The sequence below is a fragment of the Dama dama genome, chromosome 11, assembly GCF_033118175.1.
Source record: "Dama dama isolate Ldn47 chromosome 11, ASM3311817v1, whole genome shotgun sequence".
Taxonomy (NCBI): domain Eukaryota; kingdom Metazoa; phylum Chordata; class Mammalia; order Artiodactyla; family Cervidae; genus Dama; species Dama dama.
This window is the reverse complement of record NC_083691.1, coordinates 100,122,726-100,149,848: the sequence shown is the minus strand read 5'-3', so window position 1 is coordinate 100,149,848 and position 27,123 is coordinate 100,122,726. Positions and strand designations below refer to the sequence as shown.

The window sequence follows — 27,123 nt, the reverse complement described above, 5'->3', positions numbered from 1 at the left end:
CTGAAACATGATGGGTTCAAACATTTTACACAAAATACCTGCCGATGAGTAATAGGATGAATAATCATGGGCTTTAAATACCTTCTCACTAGTTTTGTAAATTTGTTCATTGAAGACTTCCTGTTTCACAAATATTTTTCCCAACATCAGATGTGACACATATTAGCAGATTCTACTTCAGGTTGTACTGAATTAGTGTTTTATCAACTTTGAAATATTCTTGCCTTTAGCTGTTCTATGCAGATATTCATGAAGTCTATTTCAGTAAGTATAAACTCTGCTCTGGCTTCTTGAATAAATAGCAACAATTGAACAGTATCAATAATATCTGTAGGTTCATTAATTCTGGGAAAACCACTCAAAATCGTTTGCCTTGCTTTTTAATTGATTATTGATCTCTCTCCCAATGTTTTCAAGTCTTTGAGCAATTGTTCTCATCAGTATAATAGTTTTCAATAAATTTTAGATTATACGGGCTAGGAGGGAGAATCGAGTAAATTATTTGGGTACTTACTTTCTGCATATTTATTTTTTAATGTTGAAAATAAATTTATTAAATTTATTCTGGGGGAAAGCTGCTATATATTTTTTAAATGAGTGGCTGCTTCTACCGTTTATTCTTGTGTCATTTGTGTACAGTCACCAATTAGTGTGAATGACAAGGCGTCCAAACAGCTTGGTTTCCTATTAACCCCACTGACTGAGGCCAACTTCATCATGTTGAAGAAGAAAAACCACTAGAAATCAGACCAAGAAGTGTTCACCGCTAGAGGGCTTTTTGTTGATGTGCAATCTATGGAATTCTCCAGGCAAGAATACTGGAGTGGGTTGCTATTCCCTTCTCCAGGGGATCTTCCCAAAATAGGGATCGAACATGCGTGTCTTGCATTGGCAGGGACTTCTTTACCATCTGAGCCACCAGGGAAGCTCTTAAATGGATTAGTAGGTCTCTAATTTGGAGTCTCTAATTTGGTATAACATATAACTTCATTTCTGTGCAGACCATCAATTAGCAAATGTCTCCTAACCTGACAATCATTTTAAAAACAAACCCTTAGTTGATCATGAAAACACACCTTTGAACACATGACTTTAAAACCCATTGTTCTGCCCACTTTGAAATGTATTTTTTTCACCCTGACATTGTCATGTCATCAATTTTAAAATAATAATTTCATTATCATCGATTGATTGTACTGATGCTTAGTAGCAGGAACCGGTGGTCTATCTTCATCATGAAAGTTTATAAAGAGTAACTTTGGAACTTCAATAATGGCCAGTGAAAAGAATCCTTCCCCCTCCACCATAAGTCAGTATTTTTGGAAGTACCGTCCAAGTTGTTTGACATCCCTTCTGCATAGGGACATTCTGCATCCCTAACCACTGGCTAGGAGGTGTGAAATTCATCTTTCAGCAGAAGGATTTCAATTGGTAATTGTGGAGAGATTATGAAATCTTCCTTTTCTCCTTGGACAGTCAACACAAGACAGGAAGGCTAAGATTCCTTCTGAGTCTCTAAAGGTCTTTTTCTTCATTTTTAAATTTTTTGGCCACACTGTGAAGCATACAGGATCTAACCCCAACCAGGGATCGAATCTTTATCCCCTGCAATGGATGCACGGAGTCTCAACCACTGGACCACCCAGAAAACCCCTAAAGATCCTTTCTAAAAAGCCCATTCCATTGGCATTTCTTAGCAAATCATAAGCTCATCTGGTCTTGACACTTTGTAAAGTTCTCTTTCACCCTCTCATCTTACCAGCTGAACTACCTGGCAGATTTAGGATTCTTATTCCCAGCCAAATCTTTGGGTGAGGTCTGGGCCTTTCATGACAGCTACTTTGATAAGAGAAAGGAGTTGGGGAAAGACACCTGAGTGTGGGTGTTGGCTAGGAGTGAGGCACATTAAGGATGCTGACAACAAACCTCAGGTGCTGTACTGACTCAGGCTAGGAGCTGGGACCCTTTGCTGCAGTGCTTGCCTCTGGATAAACATCTCCTCTGGCAACAGAATACAAAGAAACTATAAGTGACTAAAAAATAACTACATGCATGCTGCAGTTGGGACAAATTACAAACAGCAAGACACAAAAAGACCAACAACCCAACTGCCACTTCTGAGGTTCCCGAGCACGTGCAGTGTCCTGGGCATGATTCCTGCACACGGTGCCACCAAGGGGATGGGCAGACCCCCGGGCCACCACTCTCCCCAGAGCCCTGGACCTGCCCCTACCCTCATCCACGTAAAGAACCAGCTTGCCGCTGCCCCCGCCGCTACCCCCCACCCCAGGAAAGGAGTAAGGGGACCTGTTACTTTTCTCTCTCCTGCTGTAGTAGAAGTCCCAATACAGCTTTGCCTAAATTTCTCATCTGGCCTCTTCTGGCCTCATCAATTTCTATTGATTTAGAGTCCAAGGACCCAGGTTGATAGCTACCATTTTGCGCAGCGTCAGCCGCAAGTGGAAATGCCAGACCCGCCCCGCCCCGATGATGGTTATGCCACCATCATCCTTACTGTAAATATATTCTAAACTCCCATTAAGTATATTCTCCATTGAACCCGGCTGAGTGGAGTTGACAGCTGGCCCTGCAGTGCCCCCTAGCGCCACCTTAGGGAGGCTGACCGGCCAAGACGTGAGTGTCCGCCAGCTGCGAGTCTGGGGCCACAGCCCCTCCGCAGGGCCTGAGGAGCGGAGGCGGCGGACACAAAGCTCGGGTTTCGACGGCGAGGAGGGTCACTGGGCCCCACTCCCGCGGCGAGGTCGCTGGGCGGCCAGGCACTGGCGGGGCGGGGCGGGGCGGGGCGGGGCGGAGCCTGGACGGCGGGAGCGCCTAGTCCGGCTGGCGCCCTCGGAGCCGCCCGGGGCACGGTGGGGTCTCGAGGCCTGCGGCTCGCGGGCGGCCGGACACTCGGGCGAACACGATGCGCTCCCCGGGAGAGGGCAGCGGGACCACTCCCGCGGGCGGACTCGGCGAGGAACCCGGAGCCTCCGCCGCGCGGGGAAGAGGGCGGGGACCGTCAAGCCGCGCGGGCTCTTTAAGACCGTATCCGCGCTAACGCCGACTGTGAGTAACCTGGCCCCGGGTCCCGGGAGAAACCGTGAGCTGGCTTGGAAAAAACAGACGGATGAGAGTTCAGATCTCTGGGCGTGGAATTTGGGGAAGTTATGAATGGCGGCCGGGGCGGGGAGGGGTGTGGGTGGTGGTGTGCGACTTTGATCCAGACCCCAGGTACCTTGTAAATGTTAACAGGGCTCCTGCAGAGGGCGGTGAGACTAAGCAAGAACAAGTTCCAAAGGGAGGAGAGCCCCCGCCTGGCTCAGGGCCCACACGGTGTAGTCCTTCATGATCTCGGTAAGGCCTAGAGCTTGTGAACAGGTGGGCTGGATTTAAGATCCAGGAAGCTTTAGGCCCCTGCGGTGGTCGGAGCGGCAGAGGAAGCCACCACTGTGGGCTCTGGGAGGCCTGGGGCTTCTGGTTCTTCATGAAGTTTCCTGGACGGAGAGGTGGAGCTGCGCCTGCCTTTGGGCCGGGCTCAGCAGTGGGGCCTCCCGCAGCCCCCTAAGGATCTAAGAGAGCCGGGGTGGAGAGGTGACTGGTGGCACTGTGTCTCCTTGGCTCCCACTGGGGGTTGGTCTACCCTGCACTGGGGAAGAGGAGGGGCTGGGTGGTCTGATGACACAAGGTGTGCCGAATGAGGATTGTGAAGTCACAGAGGAAGTGGGGTGCACCAGCCGGGCCTGGGGCTGAGCCGGGGCAAGAGGAGGAAAGGTGTTGCCCAGGCAGACCTGTGGAAGGGAGCCTCTGGGGTCAGCGGGGCACACCTGGTGCCCACGGTGGACTCATGAGTCGGGTGAGGCCACCCTGGCCCAAGGGTCCCCGTTCCCCTCCTACTCAGGAATGCAGACAGTTCTGTGGTCCACATTCTGGAAACCTTAAACACCACCCACACCATGTGGAAGGAAAGCAGTTGAGAGACTGGGTGGCACATCCGGTTGCCCCCCTTCCCCGCCCCCAGACTCCCGGGCACACCGCCCCTGCCCTGTCTAGCCCCAGCTCTGTGAGCTTTCTGTTCCTCCTGAGTAGCTGACCTCCAGGACTTGGGGTTCCGGGACTCTGGTGCGCCGGAGAGCAGAGGCGTCCTGAAGAGCACCACTGACTCCCACCCTCCTACTTCTCCAGATGCAGGGGCCTCCATGGCTGTGATAAGCCTTCTGTTCTTGGCAGTGATGTACGTCGTCCACCACCCCTTGCTGGTCAGTGACCGGATGGACTTGGACACGCTAGCCAGAAGCCGGCAGCTGGAAAAGCGGATGAGTGAGGAGATGCGCCAGTTGGAGCTGGAGTTTGAAGAGAGGAAGCGAGCAGCGGAGGAAAAGCAGAAGGCAGAGAACTTCTGGAGAGGGGACACCTCCGGTGACCAGCTAGTGCTGGGGAAGAAGGACAGGGGGTGGCCATTCCAGGTGGACGGCCAGGAGGGCCCCCTGGGCTGGATGCTAGGAAATCTGTGGAATGCTGGCCTCTTTTGCATTTTTCTCATTTTTGAGCTCCTGCGACAGAACATGCAGCACGAGCCAGCTTTTGATTCCAGCAGCGACGATGAGGAGGAGGAGGTCCGGGTGGTGCCCGTCACCTCCTACAACTGGCTCACTGACTTTCCCTCCAGGGAGGCCCTGGAGTCCTTCCACAAACACCACGTCCAGAACGTCACCAGGGACCTGCCCTGCACCTGCGAGTTCGTGGAGAGCTTCGTGGATGACCTCATCAAGGCCTGTCGCGTGCTCAGCCGCCGGGAGGCTCACCCGCAGCTGGAGGACTGCCTGGGCATCGGGGCGGCTTTCGAGAAATGGGGAACCCTCCATGAGACCCAGAAGTTTGACATCCTGGTGCCCATCGTCCCCCCACAGGGCACGATGTTTGTGCTGGAGATGAGGGACCCGGCCCTCGGCCGCCGCTGTGGCTGCGTGCTGGTGGAGTCAGAATGTGTGTGCAAGCGCGAGAAGCTGCTGGGGGATGTGCTGTGCCTGGTGCATCACCACAGGGACCACTCGGCCCTTGTGGGGAAGTCCAACAGCTCCGTCAAGGCGGCGCTCTGCACCGGCTCCCACCTGGACGTGTACAAGACTGTCCAGTGGTTCCGGAACATGGTGGGCAATGCCTGGGCCCTCGTGGCCCACAAGTATGACTTCAAGCTGAGCTTGCCGCCGTCCACCACCTGCTGCAAGCTCAGGCTGGACTACCGCTCAGGCCGCTTCCTCTCCATCCGCCTGGTCCTGGGGGTGCAACGGGAAGACACCTTGGTCTACCTGGTGAGTCAGGCCCCCGGCCAGGAACAGCTCACCAGTGTGGACTGGCCCGAGTCCTTTGCGGCCTGTGAGCACCTGTTCCTAAAGCTGGTTGGGCGTTTTGCTCCCGAGAACACCTGTCACCTCAAGTGCCTCCAGATCATTTTGAGTCTCCGGGACCTTCAGAGTTTACCCCAGGGGGCGTCCCGCCCCATCCTCACCTCTTACCACTTCAAGACAGCCCTCATGCACCTGTTACTGCGGCTCCCCCTCACAGACTGGCAACACAGCATGCTCTCCCAGCGACTCCAGGACATCCTCTGGTTCCTGGGCCGAGGCCTCCAGCAGAGGTCTCTCCATCATTTCCTCATCGGTAACACCTTCCTGCCCCTGACCATCCCGATTCCCAAGACATTTCGGAATGCTGAGCCCGTCAATCTCTTCCAACACCTGGTTCTAAACCCCATGGCACATTCACAGGCAGTGGAAGAGTTCCACAACCTTCTGACCCAGGTGAAAGCTCTGCCCTGTTCCTCGCTGGCCGGGGCACACTGACTCGTATACAGGCCATTAAAAAGGGGGAGACGGTATTTCTGATTCCTCAGGTGGCAAAGAGTTTTATTTCTCAGACACATCAGCTGTATGTGTGACCTTCACCTTGCCAGTAGGGGGTTATGATAGATTTAGACACTTAGGTATACATGAAGCAGTTATGAGGAGGGGTCCAGTCTGCAGGGGCTAATCTAGGGTGGGTCTTTGAAGTTTTCTTCTCCTGACTTAACTTTCATCATGACCCAAAGAGGGCCCAGGGAAATGGATGTTATGGGATTGTCTTGCTGCTAAAGAGTTGAGATCTGGAGGGGACGGTGCAGTTGCGGTGTGTAGCAACACTGGAAGTGAAACAACCAGAGAATACCTCCATTCCAGCTTATTCTTTTTTTGTGTGTGTGAATGACTCCACACACATCCCTTGTAAACTGGCTTCCTTCTTGAATTCAGCCCAATTCACAGCCAAGCTGGTAGCACCCCATTTTATCCCAAATACTGTTATGGCAGCTTCTCGTTATTTTAGGATCAGAGTTTTCAGACCTTCATTATTTGAGGATGTTTATTTGCCCTTTTCTTCATTTAGCCCTTCTTCATGTTATGTGAAATATAATATAGCTGTTTTATGCACCTGAAAAAAACTCCAATGCTACCTAAATAACTTATTAGCATTGATTCACAAACAAATATTAAGTCAACAATGGCCTGTCCCATAATTGAGATGATGTGTATTCTAACGTTAATGACATTGTCAACATCTGATGGCCAACTTCGGGCCTGGAAACATCAAAAAACCCTTAAGGAGGACAGTCTCTTGGGAGGCTTGGAGATGAACAATTACTGTTTCTGAGGGGAGTCACTTATTTGTTAAATGGAAAGAAGGTTTAGCTACCACATGTAGCTGTGCTTCTTTTCAGTCTGGTAATGCCTTTGTTTTCTTTCTTCAAAGATGACAAGGTTTTATTTGAACTATGTTTGTGGGTTTGCAAAGCAGGGTCATTGCAGTCCAGGCCCATTGCCAGGGCTGGACAGGAAGGGGCTGTGAAGCTGATCAGCTCTAACAAAGCCATGATTCCAGAGATGTGATTGGTATATTTCCCCTTCTTTCAAAACCCTGGGTATCCTAGGGAGGAGCATTAAGAAATGTGAGACTCTAGCTGTGGGTGTGGTTGTTTTGGAAATACCAGTGCTATTCCTAGCCAGCACTCCAGCACTGCCAGGAGGAGAACCGGGCCCACATTTACCTTGACCTTGGGTGGGGGAGCTCTGGGGGAGTTAGATGCTGGCTGCAGAGGCTTTGGTTATAGAATCCACACCCTCCCTTCCACAAAAATAAATGACAAGTGTCCCAGATGCTGATGCCAGCCAATATTAGGGCCCCCACTGCTGCACAATAGCTGCTATGTTCTCATGTTGTCTGCTGGTATCGGCCAGGTACTGCTTTCAAGTTCAGATGCAATGATGTTGGTTCTCTGCTGGTGGGATTCTGGTGTTTTGAAAACATCCATATGCTTTTGTTTAGAAAGTAATTTGCCGATGTTTTACTTCCAAATCAATAAAGGAGACTATTTTCTGTAACAATTGGAATCTGTGCAGTAACACACAGCAGATCAGCCTGTCTCTAAGAAGTTATGTTATCCTGAAAGCTTCATCCAGTACCTCCTGGTGTTTCTCAGTGTATGTTGAGCCAGTCTGCCCTGTGGTTTCCCATTAGTGCGGACAGTAGCCAGGAAGGAATAATTCAGAATCTTAAGTAACACCTAAGTTATACATTTTCAGGATGCCCACACCAAAATATTCAGCCACGTTGAAAGGTCTTAATGTCTACAAGCAATATATATAAACTCCATAAGGCATATGTTTGTCAGGTAGAAAGAAGGTGGATCTAGGACTGGGTGGTTTCTAGTCTAGGAGGAGACAAGGAAGAAAATGTAAAGTTATGAGTGGGCAGAAGAATACAAAGGGAATAGTCAGCAAAGCTTGGGTGGGGCAGAGAATATAAGAAAGTATAGGAAAAACAAGTAGTAATGAGAAGAACAGAGATGTTGGGCTCTGGGAATATTTCTACAATAAAAGGGGAAACTTCCAGATATTTAGGAAGCTAAGTTTTATTCTCAAACAATATCTGGCTAGTACCCAGGATACAACAGCAGTTATAGTAATGGGAATACTTAGTGTTCATTGAGCATTGCCAATGGTCCAGACACATCTGGTAATTCATTTAATCCTCATACTATAACCCCGTGAAGTGGGTGCTTTAACCCCTCATCTTACCTAGGAGTAAGCTGGGACTCAGAAGGAATATACAGGGACTTTCCTGGTGGCTCAGACAGTAAAGCATCTGCCTACAATGTGGAAGACCCAGGTTCAATCCCTGGGTCGGGAAGATCTGGAGGAGGAAATGGCAACCCACTCCAGTATTCTTGCCTGGAAAACCCCATGGATGGAGAAGCCTGGTAGGCTACAGTCCATGGGGTCACAAAGAGTCGGACACGACTGAGCGACTTCACTTTCACTTTCCTGGTGGTCCAGTGGTTAAGACCCCATGCTCTCAATGCAGGGGGGCCTAGGTTCGATCCCTTTTCAGGGAACTAGATCCCACATGCTGTGCCTAAGAGTTCACATGCTGCAACTAAAGATCTGCGTAAATAATAAATATTTTAAAAAATAAATAAAGATTCTACATGCCACAACTAAAGATCATGCATGCCACAACGAAGAACCCAAGTGCCACAGCCAAATACATTTTTTTAATAAAAAGGAGGATACAACTTCTCCTAGTAACATAGCTCGTAAGTGGCAGAGACTAGAAGGAAGTACCCATCCTACCACCTTCCAGCATAGTCTTGGGAATAAATCAAGACATAGGGTTTACAGAGTTTTGAAAAGCAAAAAGCACTACATTAATTTTAAGATAAAGGTAGTATATTATTGTTTGGGAATTCTGGAAGATTAGAAATTGTTGGTTCTTCATTCAGTCTTTAGGTCAGAAATTTCATACCACATAGAAAAAGGCATTTGCTCAGAGCCATTTCAGCTACGTGTTGAACCCCAGTGATGTGGTGGTTTACATCAGGAACTACATTATGTACATTATGATATGAGCCAGCTGCAGGCTGGAAGATCTGGGCAAATTTAAGCTAAAAGATTGCTTGTACAGGTAGCCAACTGACAACGCTATTATTCCTCACCTAAACTAAGGCTGTTTGGCATTCAGTTTGAGGAAGCAGAATCTGGGTGAGGAGTGAAAAATAGGAAAGGGGAAATGGCTCCAGCACGTCTCTGGCTGATGAGGGGTGGGGGAGGGGCCCCAGTACTTTCACTCTTGTAGACAGCAGAGCTGAGTTTTGCACACCACTGATGAATCCATCTCTTGGCACCCGCTGTAGTCCTAATGCCCCCAAACAAAGACGGCATTCACAACAGGAGGTGCAAGACCTGTCTGCAGCAGGCGGGCCTGGCTCAGAGATGCAGGGGGTGGAGTTGGCACTGCCTCCCTGCATGCAGAGCCCCAAGCAGTCTGCTCAGGAGGCTCCATTATAACCAGAGAACAGCTTCATAGGTCTGCTAGGAGCCTTCTTTTGTCAGGCGTTCCAAGCCAGTTCTTCAGAGGCTTTGGGTTCAGTGCCACCTGCCAGCCTCCCAAACTCCCGGCTCTCAGATGGTGCATGCACAGAATCCAGAGGATCACAACCCATTCCCACTTCCTTTCACAAATGCACATAGAGAACAATAGCTGGAACCTGAGCATATGCTGAGTCCACATGCTCAGAGGATCTATTATCTAATTCCTCATAAAGCCTAGTGAAAGGGGGGTATTAGCATCACTGCTTTATAAAGGGGGAAGAACATGTGGCCCAGAGGTTAAGATGCCCAACCCAGGATTTAAATTTGTCTTCCAACTTTGCTCACTCAATATGTATTTAAGCACTTGCTATGTCCAGGGCTAGCACCAAGCCCTGGGAAAACAATGGTGAGCAAAGACACGCTTTGACCTCATGGAGATGATAGTCTATAGAGGAGACAGATACAAAATAGTCACCCCAGCAAATGTAAAATTACAAAAGGTAGGGATTTCCCTGGAAGTTCAGTGTATAAGAATCCGTGTCTTCACTGCAGGGGGAACGGGGTTCCATCCCTGGTCAGGGAACTAAGATCCCGCGTGCTGCGTGGCATGCGACACAGTGCAGCCAAAGAAAAACACAAAAACAAAAAACCCCAAGGGTGACAAGTTCTAATGATGCCTCCAGTAAGGACACATGAGTGTATCAGGGAAGGCCTCCCTGAGGAAGTGACGTGAGCTGAAACCTGATGGGAGCTAACTGGGTGAAGATGAAGATGAAAAGGATCCTGAACTTAGGAAACACCACCCTGGGCCCCAGGAGAAGGGGGTCAGAGGTGGTTTGCAGCTGCTGCGGACCAGCAGGAAGGAAACGTGGATGCAAAGAGATGTAGGATTGAAGAGACTTTTAGCAACTAGAGTCCAGCAATGGATTGAGTGGATCGAGTGAGGGAGAGGAGGTGTCCAGGATGGCTCCTGGGTGCTGATTTGGGTTCCTGGGTAAACTTGTTTTCTTTCTATTGAACACTGCCTTATACGAAAGATTTGAAGGTGGTCACTGGGAGCACAAGTTTGTGCAAAAAGTAAATAGGCCTAAAAAGTCCTTTTCAATGGGTAATACTTTTTTTGGTTATCAAAATGACAAGGGCATTCAGTGAGCAGATGGTGACTGTTCAGGGACACTGAACAGTCCTACAAAAAGGGCAAGAGTGTCACATGCTAAGAACTGTTTCACCCTGAATGCCAATAGCACCCTTGCGAAGAAGCACTCTATAAAACGTCATGTGTTAAGAAATTATAGGGTGCTCTAGGAATATTTGGGGGAATAGCCTTTTCTCCCATAATACAATTTTTTGGATGCAGTGAGTGGAATGAACAGACAGGCAGCACAAAAACACCCGTCTCACTTCCAATCTTAACCTTACTTTTTTGACAAGGGATAAGACATCTAGGAATCTTTTCGCAAGAATATATATTAGCGAAAGTCTTCATTAAAGTACACACAACATTTTGCATCAGTTCTTCCCTGGCCTGTTAACGCTCTTCATTCCGGTGTCCGCTCCCTCTCACCTCCATCCCACATCCAGTCCATCACTTTCCCCCTCCTTAGTGAGTGTTCTGCTGCCCTCACGGCGCAGGTCGCGATGGGAAAATCAATCTTTGTTTCCTTGGTCACCTGCCCCCTCCGTTAGTGAATTTCGTGAAAGCAGAGCTGCCGCCAGCTCAGCTCCACGCTCGGTCCTTAGGGCCCAGTTTCGCGTCTAGCGCTTGAAAGGATGGAGTCTCCATACTATTTCGGGGGTGGGGCGTGTTCCACGGATCCACTACAGTCCACCCTCACGACTCGAGCCGGGAGCCCTTAACCTTGACTTCTCTCTTCCACGCGGCTGGCTGGACACTCGCCGCGCGGAGGACCAAAGCGGTCTGCGCAGGCGCGCCTCTGGCCCCGCCCACGTTTGCGTCATCACGGCCGTTACGGCGACCTGGCGTCTCGGCGGGCAATTTAAAACCAGCTCTGACGACGCGGAGGACAAGATGAGACCTCCCTTCCCTGGTGAGGCTGTGTGGCGGGAAGGCGAGGCGGGAAGGGCGCGGTGCCAAGCGGTGCGCCGGGCTTGAGCGGGGAGTGCGGTTATTCTCGGCCTTGTCGTTGGTTTTGTTTTCCCGGGGCTGAGCCAGAGGCCGGCCGACTGTGGGAGAGGAGGGCCGGCGGGAGGTGGGCAGGCGGGCACGTCCGGCCAATCAGGACGCGGCCTCAGCCCGGGCTGCTCTTCCGGCTGTGAGCGGGATACCAGACCCCTTTTCCTCGGGCTCTTACACCTTGGGTGGTGTCTCTTCGTTAAAAATGAGGTTTTCCCGGAGTGCACGTTTGTTCAGGGCCATAGAAGTATGGAGGTTACCACTATATGGTTATTAGGCGTGCATTTATTTTTACATCCTTTCAGCAAGTACCCAGTGACCCCATTGGGCCAGACCCTCTCTCAGATGTAGAGATCGACTACAATAAAGAACAAAATAGATAAGATCCCATCCTCTTAGGGCATGTGTTTTAGTTCGGAAGAGAGGAAACTAAATAGTTACAGATGAGGCTGAGTGCTCAGTTTGAGAAGAGCAGAGTCGAGGGAGGGACTCAGAGATCTTTAAGCAGATTCTGGGAAGCGAATTTCAGGCAGAAAGCACACAAAAAAGAGTAAGCGAGAAAGAGCCTGACACGGGGCACGGACCGAGACATTGTAACTGAACATCGAGTGACGTCCGACCGGTAGGCAGGGGCTTTGTGGGTCTTGTGAGGAGGTTTGGAAATTGAGAGTTATTTTTTTGGACGTGGTAAGTGACTTACCTAAGTGGGTCAGGTGAAAGAGTCAATAATCACCTGGATAAGAGTTTGACACTAGGGGCAGTGATACGGGCTGCTCAGGGAAGTGGCCTATGGACTGAGAGGTAAATTTGGCCATCATTACTGTATAGCTCCCAGCTCGTTGGTGGCTCAGATGGTAAAGAATCTGCCTGCAGTGTAGGAGACCCAGGTTCGATCCCTAGTCAGGAAGATCCCCTGGAGAAAGGAATGGCTACCCACTCCAGTATTCTTGCCTGGAGAATCCCATGAACAGAGGAGCCTGATGGGCTGCAGTCGGTGAGGTCCCAAAGAGTCTAAGCTACAGGTGAGCGACTAACACTTTCACTTTCATTGTGTAGCTGGCAAAACCATGGAAACAGGTGAGAAGACCAGGAACACTCTGTAGAGAAAACACTTGGGACCAATACTTAGAAGCTGGTTAGAAAAGGAAGAGCTGGAAAAACTCAGAAGAGTGGTGTTATAGAAACCAAGAAGCCTCTGAAATCTCAGAGGCAGAGTGTTGTCAGGTCTTTCAGGTGCCGTTGACTCTCAAGAGGGATGAGGCCTGAAAAGTGACCATTGGGTTTGGCAACATGGAAGTTGTGGGTGATGATGATGAGACAGTTTTCATAAAGTGGTGGGCATGGGAGCCACACCAGAGGGGTTGAAAAATGAGTAGGAGGTGAGGAAGTGGATGTACAAAGTGTTTTTGAGCTCAGTACCCATCTGTTGAATGAATGGATGTATATGTTAAAGGGAAGGAGAGAAATTTGAGGAGAGACAATTCTGAGAAATAAGGTGTGGCTCTAATTTCCATTTTGAGTTTCCCTCTTAGATTCCTCCTTTAGTGCTTTCTATATCTGTTTTTCTTCTGAGGTCCAACTTCCTTCCTTATATTGGTTGCAGTGCCCACATTCAAGTAGTCACAAGTCCTCTTGATTTAGCCTCTAAAAATGTCCATTGCGTCCTTCCTATTTTTACTTTCTTTTTCTTTTGTTTTGACCTCAGCTGAAGGTTCTGTTAATCATACTCTTCAGCTTGTGGGACGCTATCAGGGAAACTTATAAAGCTGTATTTATTTTTAATTCCCTTTTATCCCCAGTCATCATTCCTTTCCTTCCTCTTACTTGGGCAGCCTTTTAAATTTATATGTTTATTTCATTTTTGGCTGTGCTGGGTCTTTGTTGCTGCACAGGCTCTCTGCAGCGAGCAGGAGCTACTCTTTGCTGTGGCATGCAGGCTCCGTCGTTGTGGCCCCCGGGCCCTAGAGCGAGAGCTCAGGAGTGCGGCACCGGGGCTTCACTGCCACGCGGCATTGGGATCCTCCCGCACCAGGGCTCGCGCCTTGCCCTACACCAGCGGGCGGCTTCTTTACCGCTGAGCCCCCCGGGAAGCCCACGGGCGGCCTTCAGTGTTCGTCGTGTGTCACTAGTGTGTTTTTACGAAACTGATGTATTCTTATCTAACACGTGTTATATTGTGGGTTTTCTTTTTCACGTCACCAGTTCTGAACCAGCCGACGTATACATTCTTATTCTCATTTGGAGGATGAGGAAGCAAACCTTTAGAGCATTTACTTAAAATTTCTCCAGCTAGTAAGTGATGGAGCTGGAATTTGAAGCCAAGTCTTCTGATTCTTAAATCTGAAACTGCCCCCTGGTTCCTTCACCTCTCCCTTCCAGTGAGCTTGTTTCTTGGTCTGCTCTCATCAGCCGTGGCCGTTCACCACTGTTGTTGTACCCTAGACCTTGTCCTTGTGAAGAGCTGTGCTGCTCTCATCTCAGTGCACCCTGCCTCTCAAACAGTCCTGTCGTCCCAGCTTACTCCTTGTTCCTCAACTCCAACAGTCCTTTGACCCAGCACACCTGTGTTCTACTTTCCCCATCTCTCACCTCTCTCATGCCTTTGTTCCCCTCCTACACAGCTTACAATCCGTGGTCAGTCAGTGTAATCCTTCTTAATTTCCTTAAGAAAGGAAGTAACTCCTTCCTTTCTTAACGCCCGTAACCCCTTACCCTCTTCTTGCCTGTTTACACTTGCTTATGACAAAATCACAACTCTGATTAATCCCTACTCTGCCCGAGCCCCCTCGCACCCTGTCATCTCAAGGGGACCCTGAAGATGTCCAGCAGTCATGCTGTACTCCCTGGTTCATGCAGTGTCCTTCTTCTAGACGACGATTTTCTCTGTGTTCCCTGGCACTCTGGGAAAGCTGCTCTTGTCAGTAACTTCTGGCTTGCTAAATCTAGTGGTCACTTCTCCTCCCTCACTTAGTTTGACCTGCTAGGTGCACTGATGTAGTTGTTACTCCTTCCTCCCCTGAAATGTTTTCTTCACATGGCTTGTAGAACACCACCCTCTCCTTTGCTTGTTGTGCATTACCCATCTCTTCATGGATTCCTTGTGGTTTCCTTCTGTTTAAACTTTGAAGTATTCTAGGACTAAGCCTTTTTCTTTTTCTAACTGTCCTTATGTTTTTGGTCTTCTCATCCCCCATAGCTTTGAATATCCTCTGCTTACAACATCCACATATATATTAATATATCCAGCCCAAAACTTTTCCCTAAACTCTAGATTTAAATATCTGACTCTCTACCCAAGTTGAATGACTAGTAAGCCTCTGAAGCCCAGCAGGCACCAGACTGAACCCCAGTCTTGCCTCCTTTCCCCACAGATATGCTTCTTCTGTAGTCCTCCTCTCTCAGTCCCTGGTAACTCCATTCCATCAGTTATTTAGAGCAGTGTTGTCATTATCCTTCATTCATCTGTTTCCTTTCTTGCCCCATGTTTAATCCATCAGGAAATCACCTTGGCTCTACCTTGAGACTATATCTTGTTTGACCTCTGCCTATCACCTCCACAAGATTCCCTGGTGGCTCAGACGGTAAAGAATCTGCCTCAATGAAGAAGGCCTGAGTTCGATTCCTGGGTCCGGAAGATCCCCTGGAGAAGGAAATGGCAACCCATTCTGGTATTCTTACCTGGAAAATCCCATGGATGGAAGAGCCTGGCAGGCTACAGTCCATAGGGTTGCAAAGAGTTGGATACATTTGAGCAGCTACATTTTCTTTCTTTTTTCCTTTTTTTCTTTCTTGCTTTCTCTCTTTCTACCACCTCCACCATCCCCTCTCTGGTCTGAGCCACCAACATCTGTTGTCCTGGTGGTGGTGTTTAGTCGCTCAGTCGTGCCTGGCTCTTACAGCCCCATGGACTATAGCCCACCAGGCTCCTCTGTCCATGGGATTTCCCAGATAAGAATACTGGAGTGGCTTGCCATTTCCTTCTCCAGGGGATCTTCCCGACCCAGGAATCAAACTCGTGTCTGCTGCGGAAGGCTTTCTTATCTCTCCTTGCTAGTCTTTGGAACTCTGCATTCAAATGGGTATATCTTTCCTTTTCTCCTTTGCTTTTCACTTCTCTTCTTTTCACAGCTATTTGTAAGGCCTCCTCAGACAGCCATTTTGCTTTTTTGCATTTCTTTTTCTTGGGGATGGTCTTGATCCCTGTCTCCTGTACGGTGTCACGAACCTCTGTCCATAGTTCTTCAGGCACTCTGTCTATCGGATCTAGTCCCTTAAATCTATTTCTCACTTCCACTGTATAATCATAAGGGATTTGATTTAGGTCATACCTGAATGGTGTAGTGGTTTTCCCCACTTTCTTCAATTTAAGTCTGAATTTGGCAACAAGGAGTTCATGATCTAAGCCACAGTCAGCTCCCAGTCTTGTTTTTGCTGACTGTATAGAGCTTCTCCATCTTTGGCTGCAAAGAATATAATCAATCAGATTTCGGTGTCGACCATCTGGTGATGTCCATGTGTAGAGTCTTCTCTTGTGTTGTTGGAAGAGGGTGTTTGCTATGACCAGTGTGTTCTCTTGGCAAAACTCTATTAGCCTTTGCCCTGCTTCATTCCGTACTCCAAGGCCGAATTTGCCTGTTACTCCAGGTGTTTCTTGAGTTCCTACTTTTGCATTCCAGTCCCCTATAATGAAAAGGACATCTTTTTTGGGTGTCAGTTCTAAAAGGTCTTGTAGGTCTTCATAGAACCGTTGAATTTCAGCTTCTTCAGCATTACTGGTTGGGGCATAGACTTGGATTACCGTGATATGGAATGGTTTGCCTTGGAAATGAACAGAGATCATTCTGTCATTTTTGAGATTGCATCCAAGTACTGCATTTTGGACTCTGTTGTTGACTATGATGGCTACTCCATTTCTTCTAAGGGATTCCTGCCCACAGTAGTAGATATAATGGTCTTCTGAGTTAAATTCACCCATTCCAGTCCATCTGAGTTCTCTGATTCCTAGAATGTTGATGTTCACTCTTGCCATCTCCAGTTTGACCACTTCCAATTTGCCTTGATTCATGGACCTGACATTCCAGGTCCCTATGCAATATTGCTCTTTACAGCATTGGACCTTGCTTCTATCACCAGTCACATCTACAACTGGGTGCTGTTTTTGCTTTGGTTCCATCCCTTCATTCTTTCTGGAGTTATTTCTCCACTGATCTCCAGTAGCATATTGAGCACCTACTGACCTGGGGAGTTCCTCTTTCAGTATCCTATCATTTTGCCTTTTCATACTGTTCATGGGGTTCTCAAGGAAAGAATACTGAAGTGGTTTGCCATTCCCTTCTCCAGTGGACCACATTTTGTCAGACCTCTCCACCATGACCCGTCCGTCTTGGGTGGCCCCACATGGCATGGCTTAGTTTCATTGAGTTAGACAAGGCTGTGGTCCGTGTGATCAGATTGGCTAGTTGTCTGTGATTGTGGTTTCCATCTGTCTGCCCTCTGACGCCCTCTCTCAGTGCCTACCGTCTTGCTTGGGTTTCTCTTACCTTGGACGTGGGGTAGCTCCTCTCGGCCACTGCCCCTGACCTTGGACGTGGGGTATCTGCTCTCAGCCGCCGGCCCTGACCTCGGACGTGGGGTAGCTCCTCTCAGCCGCTCCTGCGCCACGCAGCACTCGTGTCTGCAGGCGGGTCCTTTACCACTGAGCCAGCAGGGACGCCCCCTGGTTGTTGGTGGTTGCCTACTAATTGGTCTTCCTGCTCATCCTTTCAGTCTGTTTTCAACAGAACAGCCATAGGGATCTTCATGAAGCATAAGTTAGATCACTTTATGCCTTTTCTCACCAAGTTCACTCACTTCCCTTCTCATGAAGACCCAGGTCTTTACAGTGGCCCATAAGTAAGGCTCATACTCCCCTACCCGTTGTCCCAGCCTTATTCTGTTGGGTGCTCCTGAGCTACGAGCCCTCACAAATATGACACCCCGTGACCTATCTTCCCCACGTTCCTCTTGCACCACACTGGCCCCCAGGTGTTCCAGGCATGTTCCTGCCTCTGCTTGCTGTTCCCCCTGCTTCCACGTGACCTCCCACAGACATCTACATGGTCTTGATTCTGTTGTTATGTTCTCACTGAAAAGTTTCCTTGACCACTATATTAAAAATGACCTCCCACCTCCATTCCCCCGTCCTATTCCCGTTCCATGCTTTACTTTTCTCACTTTTTCACTATAGAGGTTCTGTGTGTGTGTGTGTTCAGTCGTGTCTGACTCTTTGTGACTCCATGGACTGTAGCCTTCCAGACTCCTCTGTCCATGGGATTTCCCAACAAGAAGACTGGAGTGGGTTACCATTTCCTTCTCCAGGGTTCTTCCCAGCTTGGGGATTGAACCCATGTGCCCTACACTGGCAGGCAGATTCTTTACCACTGTACCACCTGGGAAGCCCGTAGAGGTTTTAGCCATAGAATATTAGAATTGGGAAAGATCTTGGTCGGAAATGCTCAGTGAACGTCCACCCTGGGACAGGCTGCGGCCCCCCTTTAGACATGGGGAGTGTCCTGCTGAAGGTTTCCTGAGCCGGTGTTTCGTCCCTCACCCTCAGCCACCATGAAGAACTCTCCTTCAGGGCCCCGTGGACGCCACCACAGCACCGCCTCACCTGCAGAGCGGGCGTTCCCCACGGCCCTGCCCCGGAAGGCCCCTCTCAACACTCCTGGCACCCCAGTCCTGGAAGACTTCCCTCAGAATGACGATGAGAAGGAGAAGCTGCAGCGGCGGCGCTCCAGGGTCTTTGACTTGCAGTTCAGCACAGACTCCCCACGCTTGCTGGCCTCCCCGCATTTGCTGGCCTCCCCCTCCGGCAGGTGAGTGGGCACTGGGCTGCCTCATTGCGGCAGCCACCGCATCGCAGGCTGTGCGGGTTTGCATCACCACAGCACCTCCTGGTTTCTACGTCTGGATGCTCAACAGGTCCCATTTCGTTTGTTTTTCCTTTAGGAATGTTGATGTTTCAGCTACAATGCCCAAGTTTACAAATACACAGATTACTGAACATTACTCCACCTGTATCAAACTTTCTACTGAAAATGTGAGTATCTGCTGGTTTAATCAGTGAAGGTTTTGCAGCCTGGTCAGAGAGGAGATCTGGCCTTCTTGGTTCTGTAGAGACTGCATGGTCGGTGATGGTGCCCTTACATTTCCATGACTCTTTAATGCTGGTGTTTTCAGTGTGGTTTTACTGTTTCTTATAGACCATTGCCACCCCTGTGACAAGCTGCCTGACCCCTCTAGTGTGACTAGAGAGGCAGCATACTAGAGTTAGTAGTGTAGTTCTGGAGCTAAACAGTAGATAGAGCCTAGGCTTGTGGGCTCGTTGTGAGTCCTAGAATTAGCCTGAGTTGAAATTCTGTCTCGGCCACTTACACACTGTGTGGCCTTGGCAAGTCACCCAGCCGTTGTGCCACAGGCCCTGCTCTGTAAGATGAGGGTGAGAATGTCCCTGCCTCAGAGATGCTCTGAGGGCACTGAGCCCCTCTGTGTCGGCACTTAGGCCAGGGCTTGCACACAGGCGCACTCAGGAGCTGGGTGCTGTCACTGCAGACCTTGAGGATGAATAAACACACACAGGGCTTTCGCTCTCTCACCAGGCGTTGGTGGGATTTGATGTCTGTTGAGATGTGGGCTCTTCCTGTTACGAACTTGGCTTCCCCTTGTCAGGGTATTGTTGTTTACATGAGCCTAGGCTCTAAATGACAAGCCTTTCTGCAATTTTCTGTTTTCAGAAAATCACCACCAAGAATGCTTTCGGCTTGCACTTGATTGATTTTATGTCAGAGATTCTTAAACAGAAAGATGCCGAACCGACCAACTTTAAAGTAAGAAGGATGTCCACCTGCTCTTGCATCTGAGTGAATGCGGATGATGACTAATATTTAACACAGCACAATAATTGGATTCTACAAACACACGCACGGCTTCCTTGCTTGGGACACTTTAGTACCTACTTTACTTTCTTTCCTAAACTGATGAAGAGCTGATATCTCTCCATTATGTTCTACTTATTCCCTATCAGTTTTAGGGGGATCTTTGTCATTTTTTTCTTAAGGGCAAGTAAATCTTTGATGCAGATTGCTGTGTTTTGCCTGTTCAGCTGCTCCTTTCTCTGATCCCCATGCGTACACCTCTGCTTGCTTGACTAGGTAGCTGCTGGCACTTTGGATGCCAGCACCAAGATCTATGCTGTGCGTGTAGATGCCGTCCATGCAGATGTATACAAAGTCCTAGGGGGGCTGGGCAAGGATGCGCCACCTCCGGAAGAAGCAGAGGACCATGGTGCAGGTACACGGGCTAGGATCTGAATATAAGGGACTTTTTAAAGGATGTAGCAAGTAGTTATTCGAGTAACATACTGGAATGAAGTCACAGGAAATCAGTTCCCATTCTATCGAAGACATGGACATTTTTCAGAATTATATTTCAGAAGATACTCAAACACTAGATTTACTTGTTTGTTTTGGAAAAGAGAAGGGCCTTATAAAAGCTTTTCAATTTTATTTAGACAAGATTGAGTAAACATCACCGACTAGGGAGCTTCTGATTTGGGGTGGTGTGTCTTTGGAAGTTGACTTGTATCAGAAGCCAGATACTTAATCTAGTAGCTTGGTTTCTCCCTCCCCTGAGGATTAGATGTGCCTGCTGCTTTGAGGGGATGGCGTGTGTTGCAATGATGATCACCCTTTAGAGTTTGAAGAGCTTGTATTGATAGATTTAGTCACATGCTCCAAAGCAGCCCCTACAGTGCACAGTCTTACTCCTTCTCACAGATGGAAGTGCAACTGAAACAGGAACAGCCAAGAAGGCCCCAAAGCCAAGGAAGAAGCACTCATGCAAAACCATCGAGCAGAATGTAAACAACCTCAATGTCTCCAACGCTGATCGGAAGTACGAGGTGAGGAACTGTGCCCAGTGTGGTCTCTGACTAATTCAAGACCTCTGAGGTGCAAGTGTGCTGGTGTGTGCTGGTTCGGTCCTCAGGGCAGTAAAGCATTCAGCTGGTCTCTCTGCATTGTCATCCTTCAGCTTTTCATCCTTCAGCTGAAGAGGGCAGGTCCCTGTCTTTCCCCGTTTTCAGGATGATTGAGTACAAGGAGATGGCAAGTTACTGAGAAAACCAATTGATTCAAACGTGTATTTTCTTCTGTAGTGCATGCAGCAGTGGTGATGACAGTTAACATTTATTGTGTGTCTACTGGGCACATCTTGCTGTCTAGGCCTGTGACAGCCCATTCAGTCCTTACAACACCCTTGCTCCATTTTATGAAGAGGTAATTGAGGTGCATGAAACTAAGCGGTCTGCCTCCAGAATCCTTGCTGTAAACAACTTTACACGATTTAGCAAATCCAAGGAATCTGCTTAAAGGAATGATTCCAGAGGCCTGTTTATAAATTAGCAGTTAATTTAAAGCAAACAGATGTTGCTACAAGTTTTTTAAAAATTTTGTTATTAAAAACAATTTCAGTGAACATTCTTATACATATTTGCATTCTTCTGGGAGTATATTTGTAAAAAAAATTCTGAGACATGGAATTTCTATTGCCTTCAGAAATGGTTTTATCAATTTACTCTCCCACCAACAATGGGCTCATTTGTTTCTCTTACCTGCACAACATTAGTGATTAATGTCACAAGGGTGGAATTGATCATCAAGGGAACAAGTGTACATGGAAAAAGGACTGGGGCCCTGGGGTACCCCTATCTTAAGAATTCAGAAAGCTGACTAAGAAACATCCAGTGGCTGGGGGAAAACTAGGAGAGTGTGGTATTGAAATGAGAGTTTCAGGGAGGAGGACATAGTCACCTGTGTCAAATATGGCAGCCTTAGGCCTTGGTGAGCTTGGAGAAGGGGCCCTGGGGAAGGGCTGCTCCTTGGCTGAGTTTGAAGGAGTGGCCTGGGGCTCAGGACCCAGACCTCTGAGGAGGGTGTCCCTGCTGGTGCTGGTGTCTCCACTGGCCCTGGATAAGGTTGGTCCTGTGTCAGTAGAAAGTACAGGTGAAGTTCGGCTGCTGCCACTGGTGGGCCTGCTGCTGCTGGGGCAGGGCGTCACTGCTGGCTGACACTCCCAGGAACGGGGGTCCTGCTTCGGGGGTCCTGCAGAGAAGCGGGTCCCTTCTCCTCCTTCCAGCCCTACCGTCTCCCTCTAGTGCCTCCTTTTGGTGAAGCCCAGTAGGGAGCTGCTGACACAACTGAAATGTGGCCTCTGACCCAGCATCACAGGGCAGAGCATAGAAGGTGGGTTTGGAGTTGAGTGGCAATAGCTTAATAACTGGCAGAGAGCCAGAGTCTTATAATACCCACTTTCAAGAAGATTCTGTCAGCCGGGGGACAGGGAGAAAGCAAACATGAAAAATGTCTCCTGTTGGGGAATTTAGGTGAAAGTTAAACAGAGATTCAACATCCCTGTAGGTTTGAAATTTTTTTGGTAAAAAATTGGGCAGAGGAAAACAAGTTGGGAGAGAGGCAGTTTTTTGGAAGAGTTTTGCTATAAATTGGGGCAGAGTAATAGAGTGGCAAATGCAGGGAAAGTAAGGTCCAGAGTTGTCGTGGGGTTTTTTTGTTTTCTTTCCTAAACAGTGATGTAGTATTTATTGACATGGGAATATTTGCAGAATATGTTCTTTTTTTTAATTTTTAAAAACTATCTTTCAGGTATAATTTATTTACAATGTTATATTAGTTTTGAGTGTACAACATAGTGATTCAAAGTTTTTATAGATTATACTTCATTTAAGGTTATTGTAAAATATTGACTATATTCCTTGTGCTGTGCGTTATGTTCTTAGAGCTTATTTATTTTATACACAGCAGTTTGTACCTCTTAGTCCTCTACCTCTCATGTCCCTTCCTTCTCCCCACTGGTAAACATTAGTTTGCTCACTGTATCTTTGAGTCTGTTTCTATTTTGTTATATACATGCTTTGTTTTTTTTTTTAGATTTCATATATATACATTGTAACATATAGTATTTGTCTTTCTCTGGCTTATTTCACTAAGCATAATAACCTCCAGGTCCAGCCATGTTTTTGCAAATGGCAAAACACCATTTTTTTTTTAATGGCTGAGTACTATTCCATTGTGTGTGTGTGTGTGTGTGTGTAGATGTGTATGTACACTCATGCGTGTATACACACACACATACACAGCCTCTTTATCCATTCATCTGTTGATGGGTACTTAAGTTGCTTCCATATCATAACTATTGTAAATAATGCCACTATGAACATTGAGATGCATGTACTGTATATCTTTTCAAGTCAATGTTTTCATTTTCTTCAGATGTATACCCAGGAGTGGAATTATTAGATTATATGGTAGTTCTGTTTTTAGTTTTTTGAGGAACCTTTATACTGTTCTCCATAGAGGCTGCTAATTTCCCTATATTCTCACCAACCATATACAAGGGTTTCCTTTTCTCCACAAAGTATTTATCTGTGGTCTTTTTAATGGTAGCGATTCTGACAGGTGTGAGGTGATACTTCATTTTTTTGGTTTGCATTTCTCTGATAATTGGCAGTGTTGCACATCTTTTCATGTATCTGTCTGGCATCTGTGTGTCTTCGTTGGGAAAATGTCTGTTTACATCTGCACAGTTTTTGATTAAGTTTTGTTTGTTTGATTATTGAATTGTATGAGCTGTTTATATATTTTGGATTTTAACAACCCTTATCAGTCATATCATTTGCAATTATTTCCTCCCATTCAGTAGATTGTCTCTTCATTTTGTCAGTGGTTTCCTTTGCTGTGCAAAGCTTTTAAGTTTAACTGGGTCTCATTTGTTTATTTTTGCTTGTGCTTCCTTTGTCTTAGGAGACAGATCCAAAAAATAATGTTATGATTTATATGAAATCTGCCTATGTTTTCTTCTAGGAGTTTCATGGTTTCCAGTCTTACGTTTAGGTCTTCAGTCCATTTTGTTTATCTTTGTGTGTGGTGTTAGTGTTCTGACTTCATTCTTTTGTATGTAGCTGTCCAGTTTTCCCAGCACCATTTATCAAAGAGACTGTCTTCTCCTCATTGTTTATTCTTGCTCCCTTTGTCATAGATTAATTGACCATAAGTGCATGCCTTCATTTCTGGGCTTTTTATCCTGTTCCATTGATCTCTGTGTCTTGTCTTTTTCTTTTTTAATTTTACTTATTTTAGTTTTGGCTGCAGTGGGTCAGAAACCTGAGCGTGGGCTTTCTGTAGTAGTGGCGAGACACAGCCACTCCGGTTGCAGTGCGTGGGCTTTTCTTTGCAGTGGCTTCTCTGCTGTTGTACGTGGGCTCTGGGGCCCATCGGCTTCAGTAGTTGGTGTTTGCAGGCTCAGCAGCACCATGGCATGTGGAATCTTCCCAGACCAGGGGTTGAACCCATGTCCCCTGCATTGGCAGGCAGATTGTTGACCTCTGGCCTGCACGGGAAGTCCCTGTGGGTCTGTTTTTGTGCCGGCGCCTTAGTGTTTTGATCGTTGTAGTTGTGTGGTGTGCTCTGGGAGCTTGAATCCGCTGCCTCTGCCTCTTTCTCAGGGTTGTTTTGGCTACTCAGGGTCTTTTGTGTTTCCGTACAAATTTTATAATTATGTGTTCTAATTCCGTGAAAAATACCCTTTTTTTTAAAAAAATGAGAGAATTAGCAGCGTGTTTACTTGTTCATGGCACCCATCTAGTGGAGAAGGAATTATTGATGATGCAGAAAACGGAGGATAAATGCTAGGGTGGTGTTTGAGTGGGTGAGGAGGTCAAGGAGTAGACAGCTTGGATGGGCCTTGGCGGAGGAGCACAGTGGCTGATGAGAGGCGGGGCTTGAGTGTGTGCACGTGGGCACATTCTGGATATTCTCTTCTGGTTGTATCTCCCCTTCTACCCACTCCTGCCCCATCAGTGAAATAAGCCAGATCTTCGACTGACAGCGAGTGTGGAGGAGGAAGGTGTTGGAGATTTGAGGAGAGAATTAGGTAGGAGAGACTCGTCCAGGAGGGTGTTGAGTGGAGGGACTAGGGAAACATAGTCTGATGGCCAGTCAACACTTTGGGTCTCCTTGAGATCTTCCTGGACCAGGGGTGGAACTGGTGTCCCCAATATTGGCAGTGGATTTTTACCCACTGACCACCAGGGACGTCCCTCAGCATCATTCTTACTTGTGCTTTTGGTTCTACACCGAAATGTTCAACAGCATTGTTGGAAATTCTCTTTCCCAACTGTCTTCTTTCTTCCCAGTAAACCCAGTTCTGGGGAGCCTGAGGACGCTTACACTGGCCTCTCCATTGTCCTAGAGAGAGAACACGAGAGCGAGCAGTGCCACTCCCTGCAAGCCTGCGGCTGTCGGGCTGTGGTCTATTTATGCAAGTGAATCAACAGGGTGTTGAAGAAACACCAAGAACCCAAACACTGGAAAGCCTTTTTTACTCTGTAACCTCCAGTAAACTTGTACTAACAGAAAGAATGGAAGATAAAAAAGGAGGAGGGGAGGCACACAAACCTAAAATTTGAAGTTTCAGTGGAACTTCCAGTTTGTTGAACCCACATTCTCTGGATGATGGCAGAAGATGGGGAAGCAGATGTTCTGTGGGTGGGTCTGGACCAGCTGAGAACCCCTTTTTGCATGTGAGCTCATCTAGTTTGGACAGATCTCTTTACTGTGAGCAGAATTCTTGCTGCCACGGGGGGTCCAGCCTGCTTATGTTTCAGTTCTTCAGGCCAGGAGAGCACAGACAGACAGTGTGAGGAAGGTCCAGGCTCCTATCGGGAGACCAGAGTGGGTGGAGGTCAGAGTTTACGGAAGAGGCAAGGTTTGACTTGGGCCGTGAAGGGTGGGTAAGTGTTTGCCAGGTGGTGACAGGAAGGGGACTCTGGGCAGAAGCACAAGCCGAGGTCACGAAGCAGAGAAAGTTCTGGTTCCTTCAGCAGATGGACAGTGTCCAAGTTGGACTGGAGGGGAGGATTTACTCCTGAAATGACTCGACTTCATCCTGCCATCTACTGTCTACCGAGGCCTGCTTTTACGGCTTCTCTCCCTTGCTGGGACCCTTATTTCAAAGAGTTCATTTTTCTAGACTGCACAGCCAGCAGTGATTCATTTTCCCATTCAGTCACTCAGAGATGTAAGTCAAATCTAATTCACATGAAAGAACCATTGTTCTCACACTGATGTGATCTAATTCTAGGCAAAAGTGAAGAAAGTTATCTTAGTGTTTTCAGCTGTGAATGTAGGTCAGTGTGCAGATTTCATGTTGACTCTTTGAAATGCTGAGTTTCAGTAACTACCTGCATAAGACCTTGGTGTGGGATCCAGGAGGAAAACCATTGCTGTGGTGAGCCTTTGAGGAAAGGCATGGGAGTAGCACCTCTGGTATTTTTAGGATAAGAAGCAGGAGAGAGCAGAGACAAGGGTTAACTCAGGCAGTGGTTATACTGATGGCAATGAGGGCGGGAAGGAAGAGGGAGGTGGTAGAGACAGGCCCACCAGGGAAGCCCACCAAGCCTTGTACTGTCTGGGTGAGGGGTGAGCAGGCGGAACCCAGAGGTGCCACGTGTGCTGTTGTGGGACTCGCGTATCAGGAGGTGAGAGGGGAATCTCAGTTCTGGTGAGGTTGGGCTCAGGGCTGAGGGGGCCAGTAAAGAGCCGGAGAGCCACGTCTGTCCTCATAATTAGGGGCGCCTGTCTGCAGAGTAGCCTTGTCCTAAGCCATAAGGAAGACCTGTGAACACAGTGCCCAACCTCTTCCCTGTCACTGGCCTCCTGGAGAGTCCCAGGCGGCTCCTGCCCTCTGGCCACACAGGCCTGTGTGCCTGTGCCTGGCCCTGTCCCCTGTGCCCCGTTCTGCTTTGGGGCTTGATGACACGTGGTTATGCCCCTCCTGCACCCTGACCCCCAGCCTTGGGGGTCTTCTGACCACCTCTCCCCTGTGTAACCCAGCCATCTAACCCTGATGACTCTGCCTGTCCTTTGCCTGGATGTCTTACTTGGGTTCTTTCTTCCACATCTTTGAAAATATTGTTGTTCAGAGGATTGATGGGATTCTGTGAATCCCTCACACAAACTTTTTATAAGTCAGTGGAATTTGTTGTGGTAGCATTCTACTAGAGATAGATGTTCAAAAAGTGATGGTGGAGAGGTGTCCCTTGTGATCCAGGGGTTGAGAGTCTACCTGTCAATGCAGGGGATGTGAGTTCAATCCCTAGTCCAGGAAGATTCCATATGCTGCGGAGCAGCTAAGCCTATGCCCCACGACTACTGAGCCAGCGCTCTAGAGCTCTTGAGTCACCACTGAAACCTGCTCACCTAGAGCCCATGCTCCAGAACAAGAGAAACCGCTGCAGTGAGAATCCCGCGCACTACAACTAGAGTGGCCCCTGCTCGCCACAACTTAGAGAAAGCCCACACGCAGCAATGAAGACCCAGCACAGCCAAATAAATAAAATCTTAACAGAGCCCACACCTGACTGGAGAGAGACCAGCAGAAGGACACTGCCCGGGAACATTGTAGGCAAACACGCTGACGTGGTACCAGCTTGTCACCATCTACTGTGTGCCTTTCTCCATCTGAGTGCGCACAGCC

The 27,123-nt window shown here is 48.1% G+C and overlaps 2 protein-coding genes across 4 annotated transcripts in view; both read left to right on the top strand.

Annotated features, from left to right (window-relative positions):
* The first annotated feature begins 2,836 nt into the window (after positions 1-2,836).
* Positions 2,837-7,409, top strand: ITPRIPL1 (ITPRIP like 1). Of its 2 annotated transcripts, XM_061156018.1 has the most exons (3): positions 2,837-3,066; positions 3,253-3,354; positions 4,183-7,409. In XM_061156018.1, the coding sequence occupies exon 3, from the start codon at positions 4,197-4,199 to the stop codon at positions 5,838-5,840; it is 1,644 nt and encodes a 547-aa protein (XP_061012001.1). In that variant the 5' UTR covers positions 2,837-3,066; positions 3,253-3,354; positions 4,183-4,196; the 3' UTR covers positions 5,841-7,409. The 2 variants fall into 2 exon arrangements, with proteins under 2 accessions (XP_061012001.1, XP_061012002.1); XM_061156019.1 differs by lacking the exon at positions 3,253-3,354.
* A 3,600-nt stretch (positions 7,410-11,009) lies between these two features.
* Positions 11,010-27,123, top strand: part of NCAPH (non-SMC condensin I complex subunit H) — a 31,715-nt gene continuing 15,601 nt past the window's right edge. The window contains exons 1-6 of one of the 2 annotated variants that reach the window (XM_061156016.1): positions 11,010-11,446; positions 18,128-18,389; positions 18,523-18,613; positions 19,308-19,400; positions 19,725-19,863; positions 20,349-20,473. In XM_061156016.1, coding sequence (XP_061011999.1) covers positions 11,428-11,446; positions 18,128-18,389; positions 18,523-18,613; positions 19,308-19,400; positions 19,725-19,863; positions 20,349-20,473 — 729 coding nt within the window. In that variant the 5' untranslated portion in view covers positions 11,010-11,427. Of the gene's footprint in view, positions 11,447-11,797; positions 12,555-18,127; positions 18,390-18,522; positions 18,614-19,307; positions 19,401-19,724; positions 19,864-20,348; positions 20,474-27,123 lie in introns of those variants that run through there. The other variant, XM_061156017.1, reaches the window with a different exon arrangement.

Coding starts and splice junctions, on each gene's coding strand:
- ITPRIPL1 (XM_061156019.1), top strand. CDS start 4,197: ATGGCTGTGATAAGCCTTCTGTTCTTGGCAGTGATGTACGTCGTCCAC.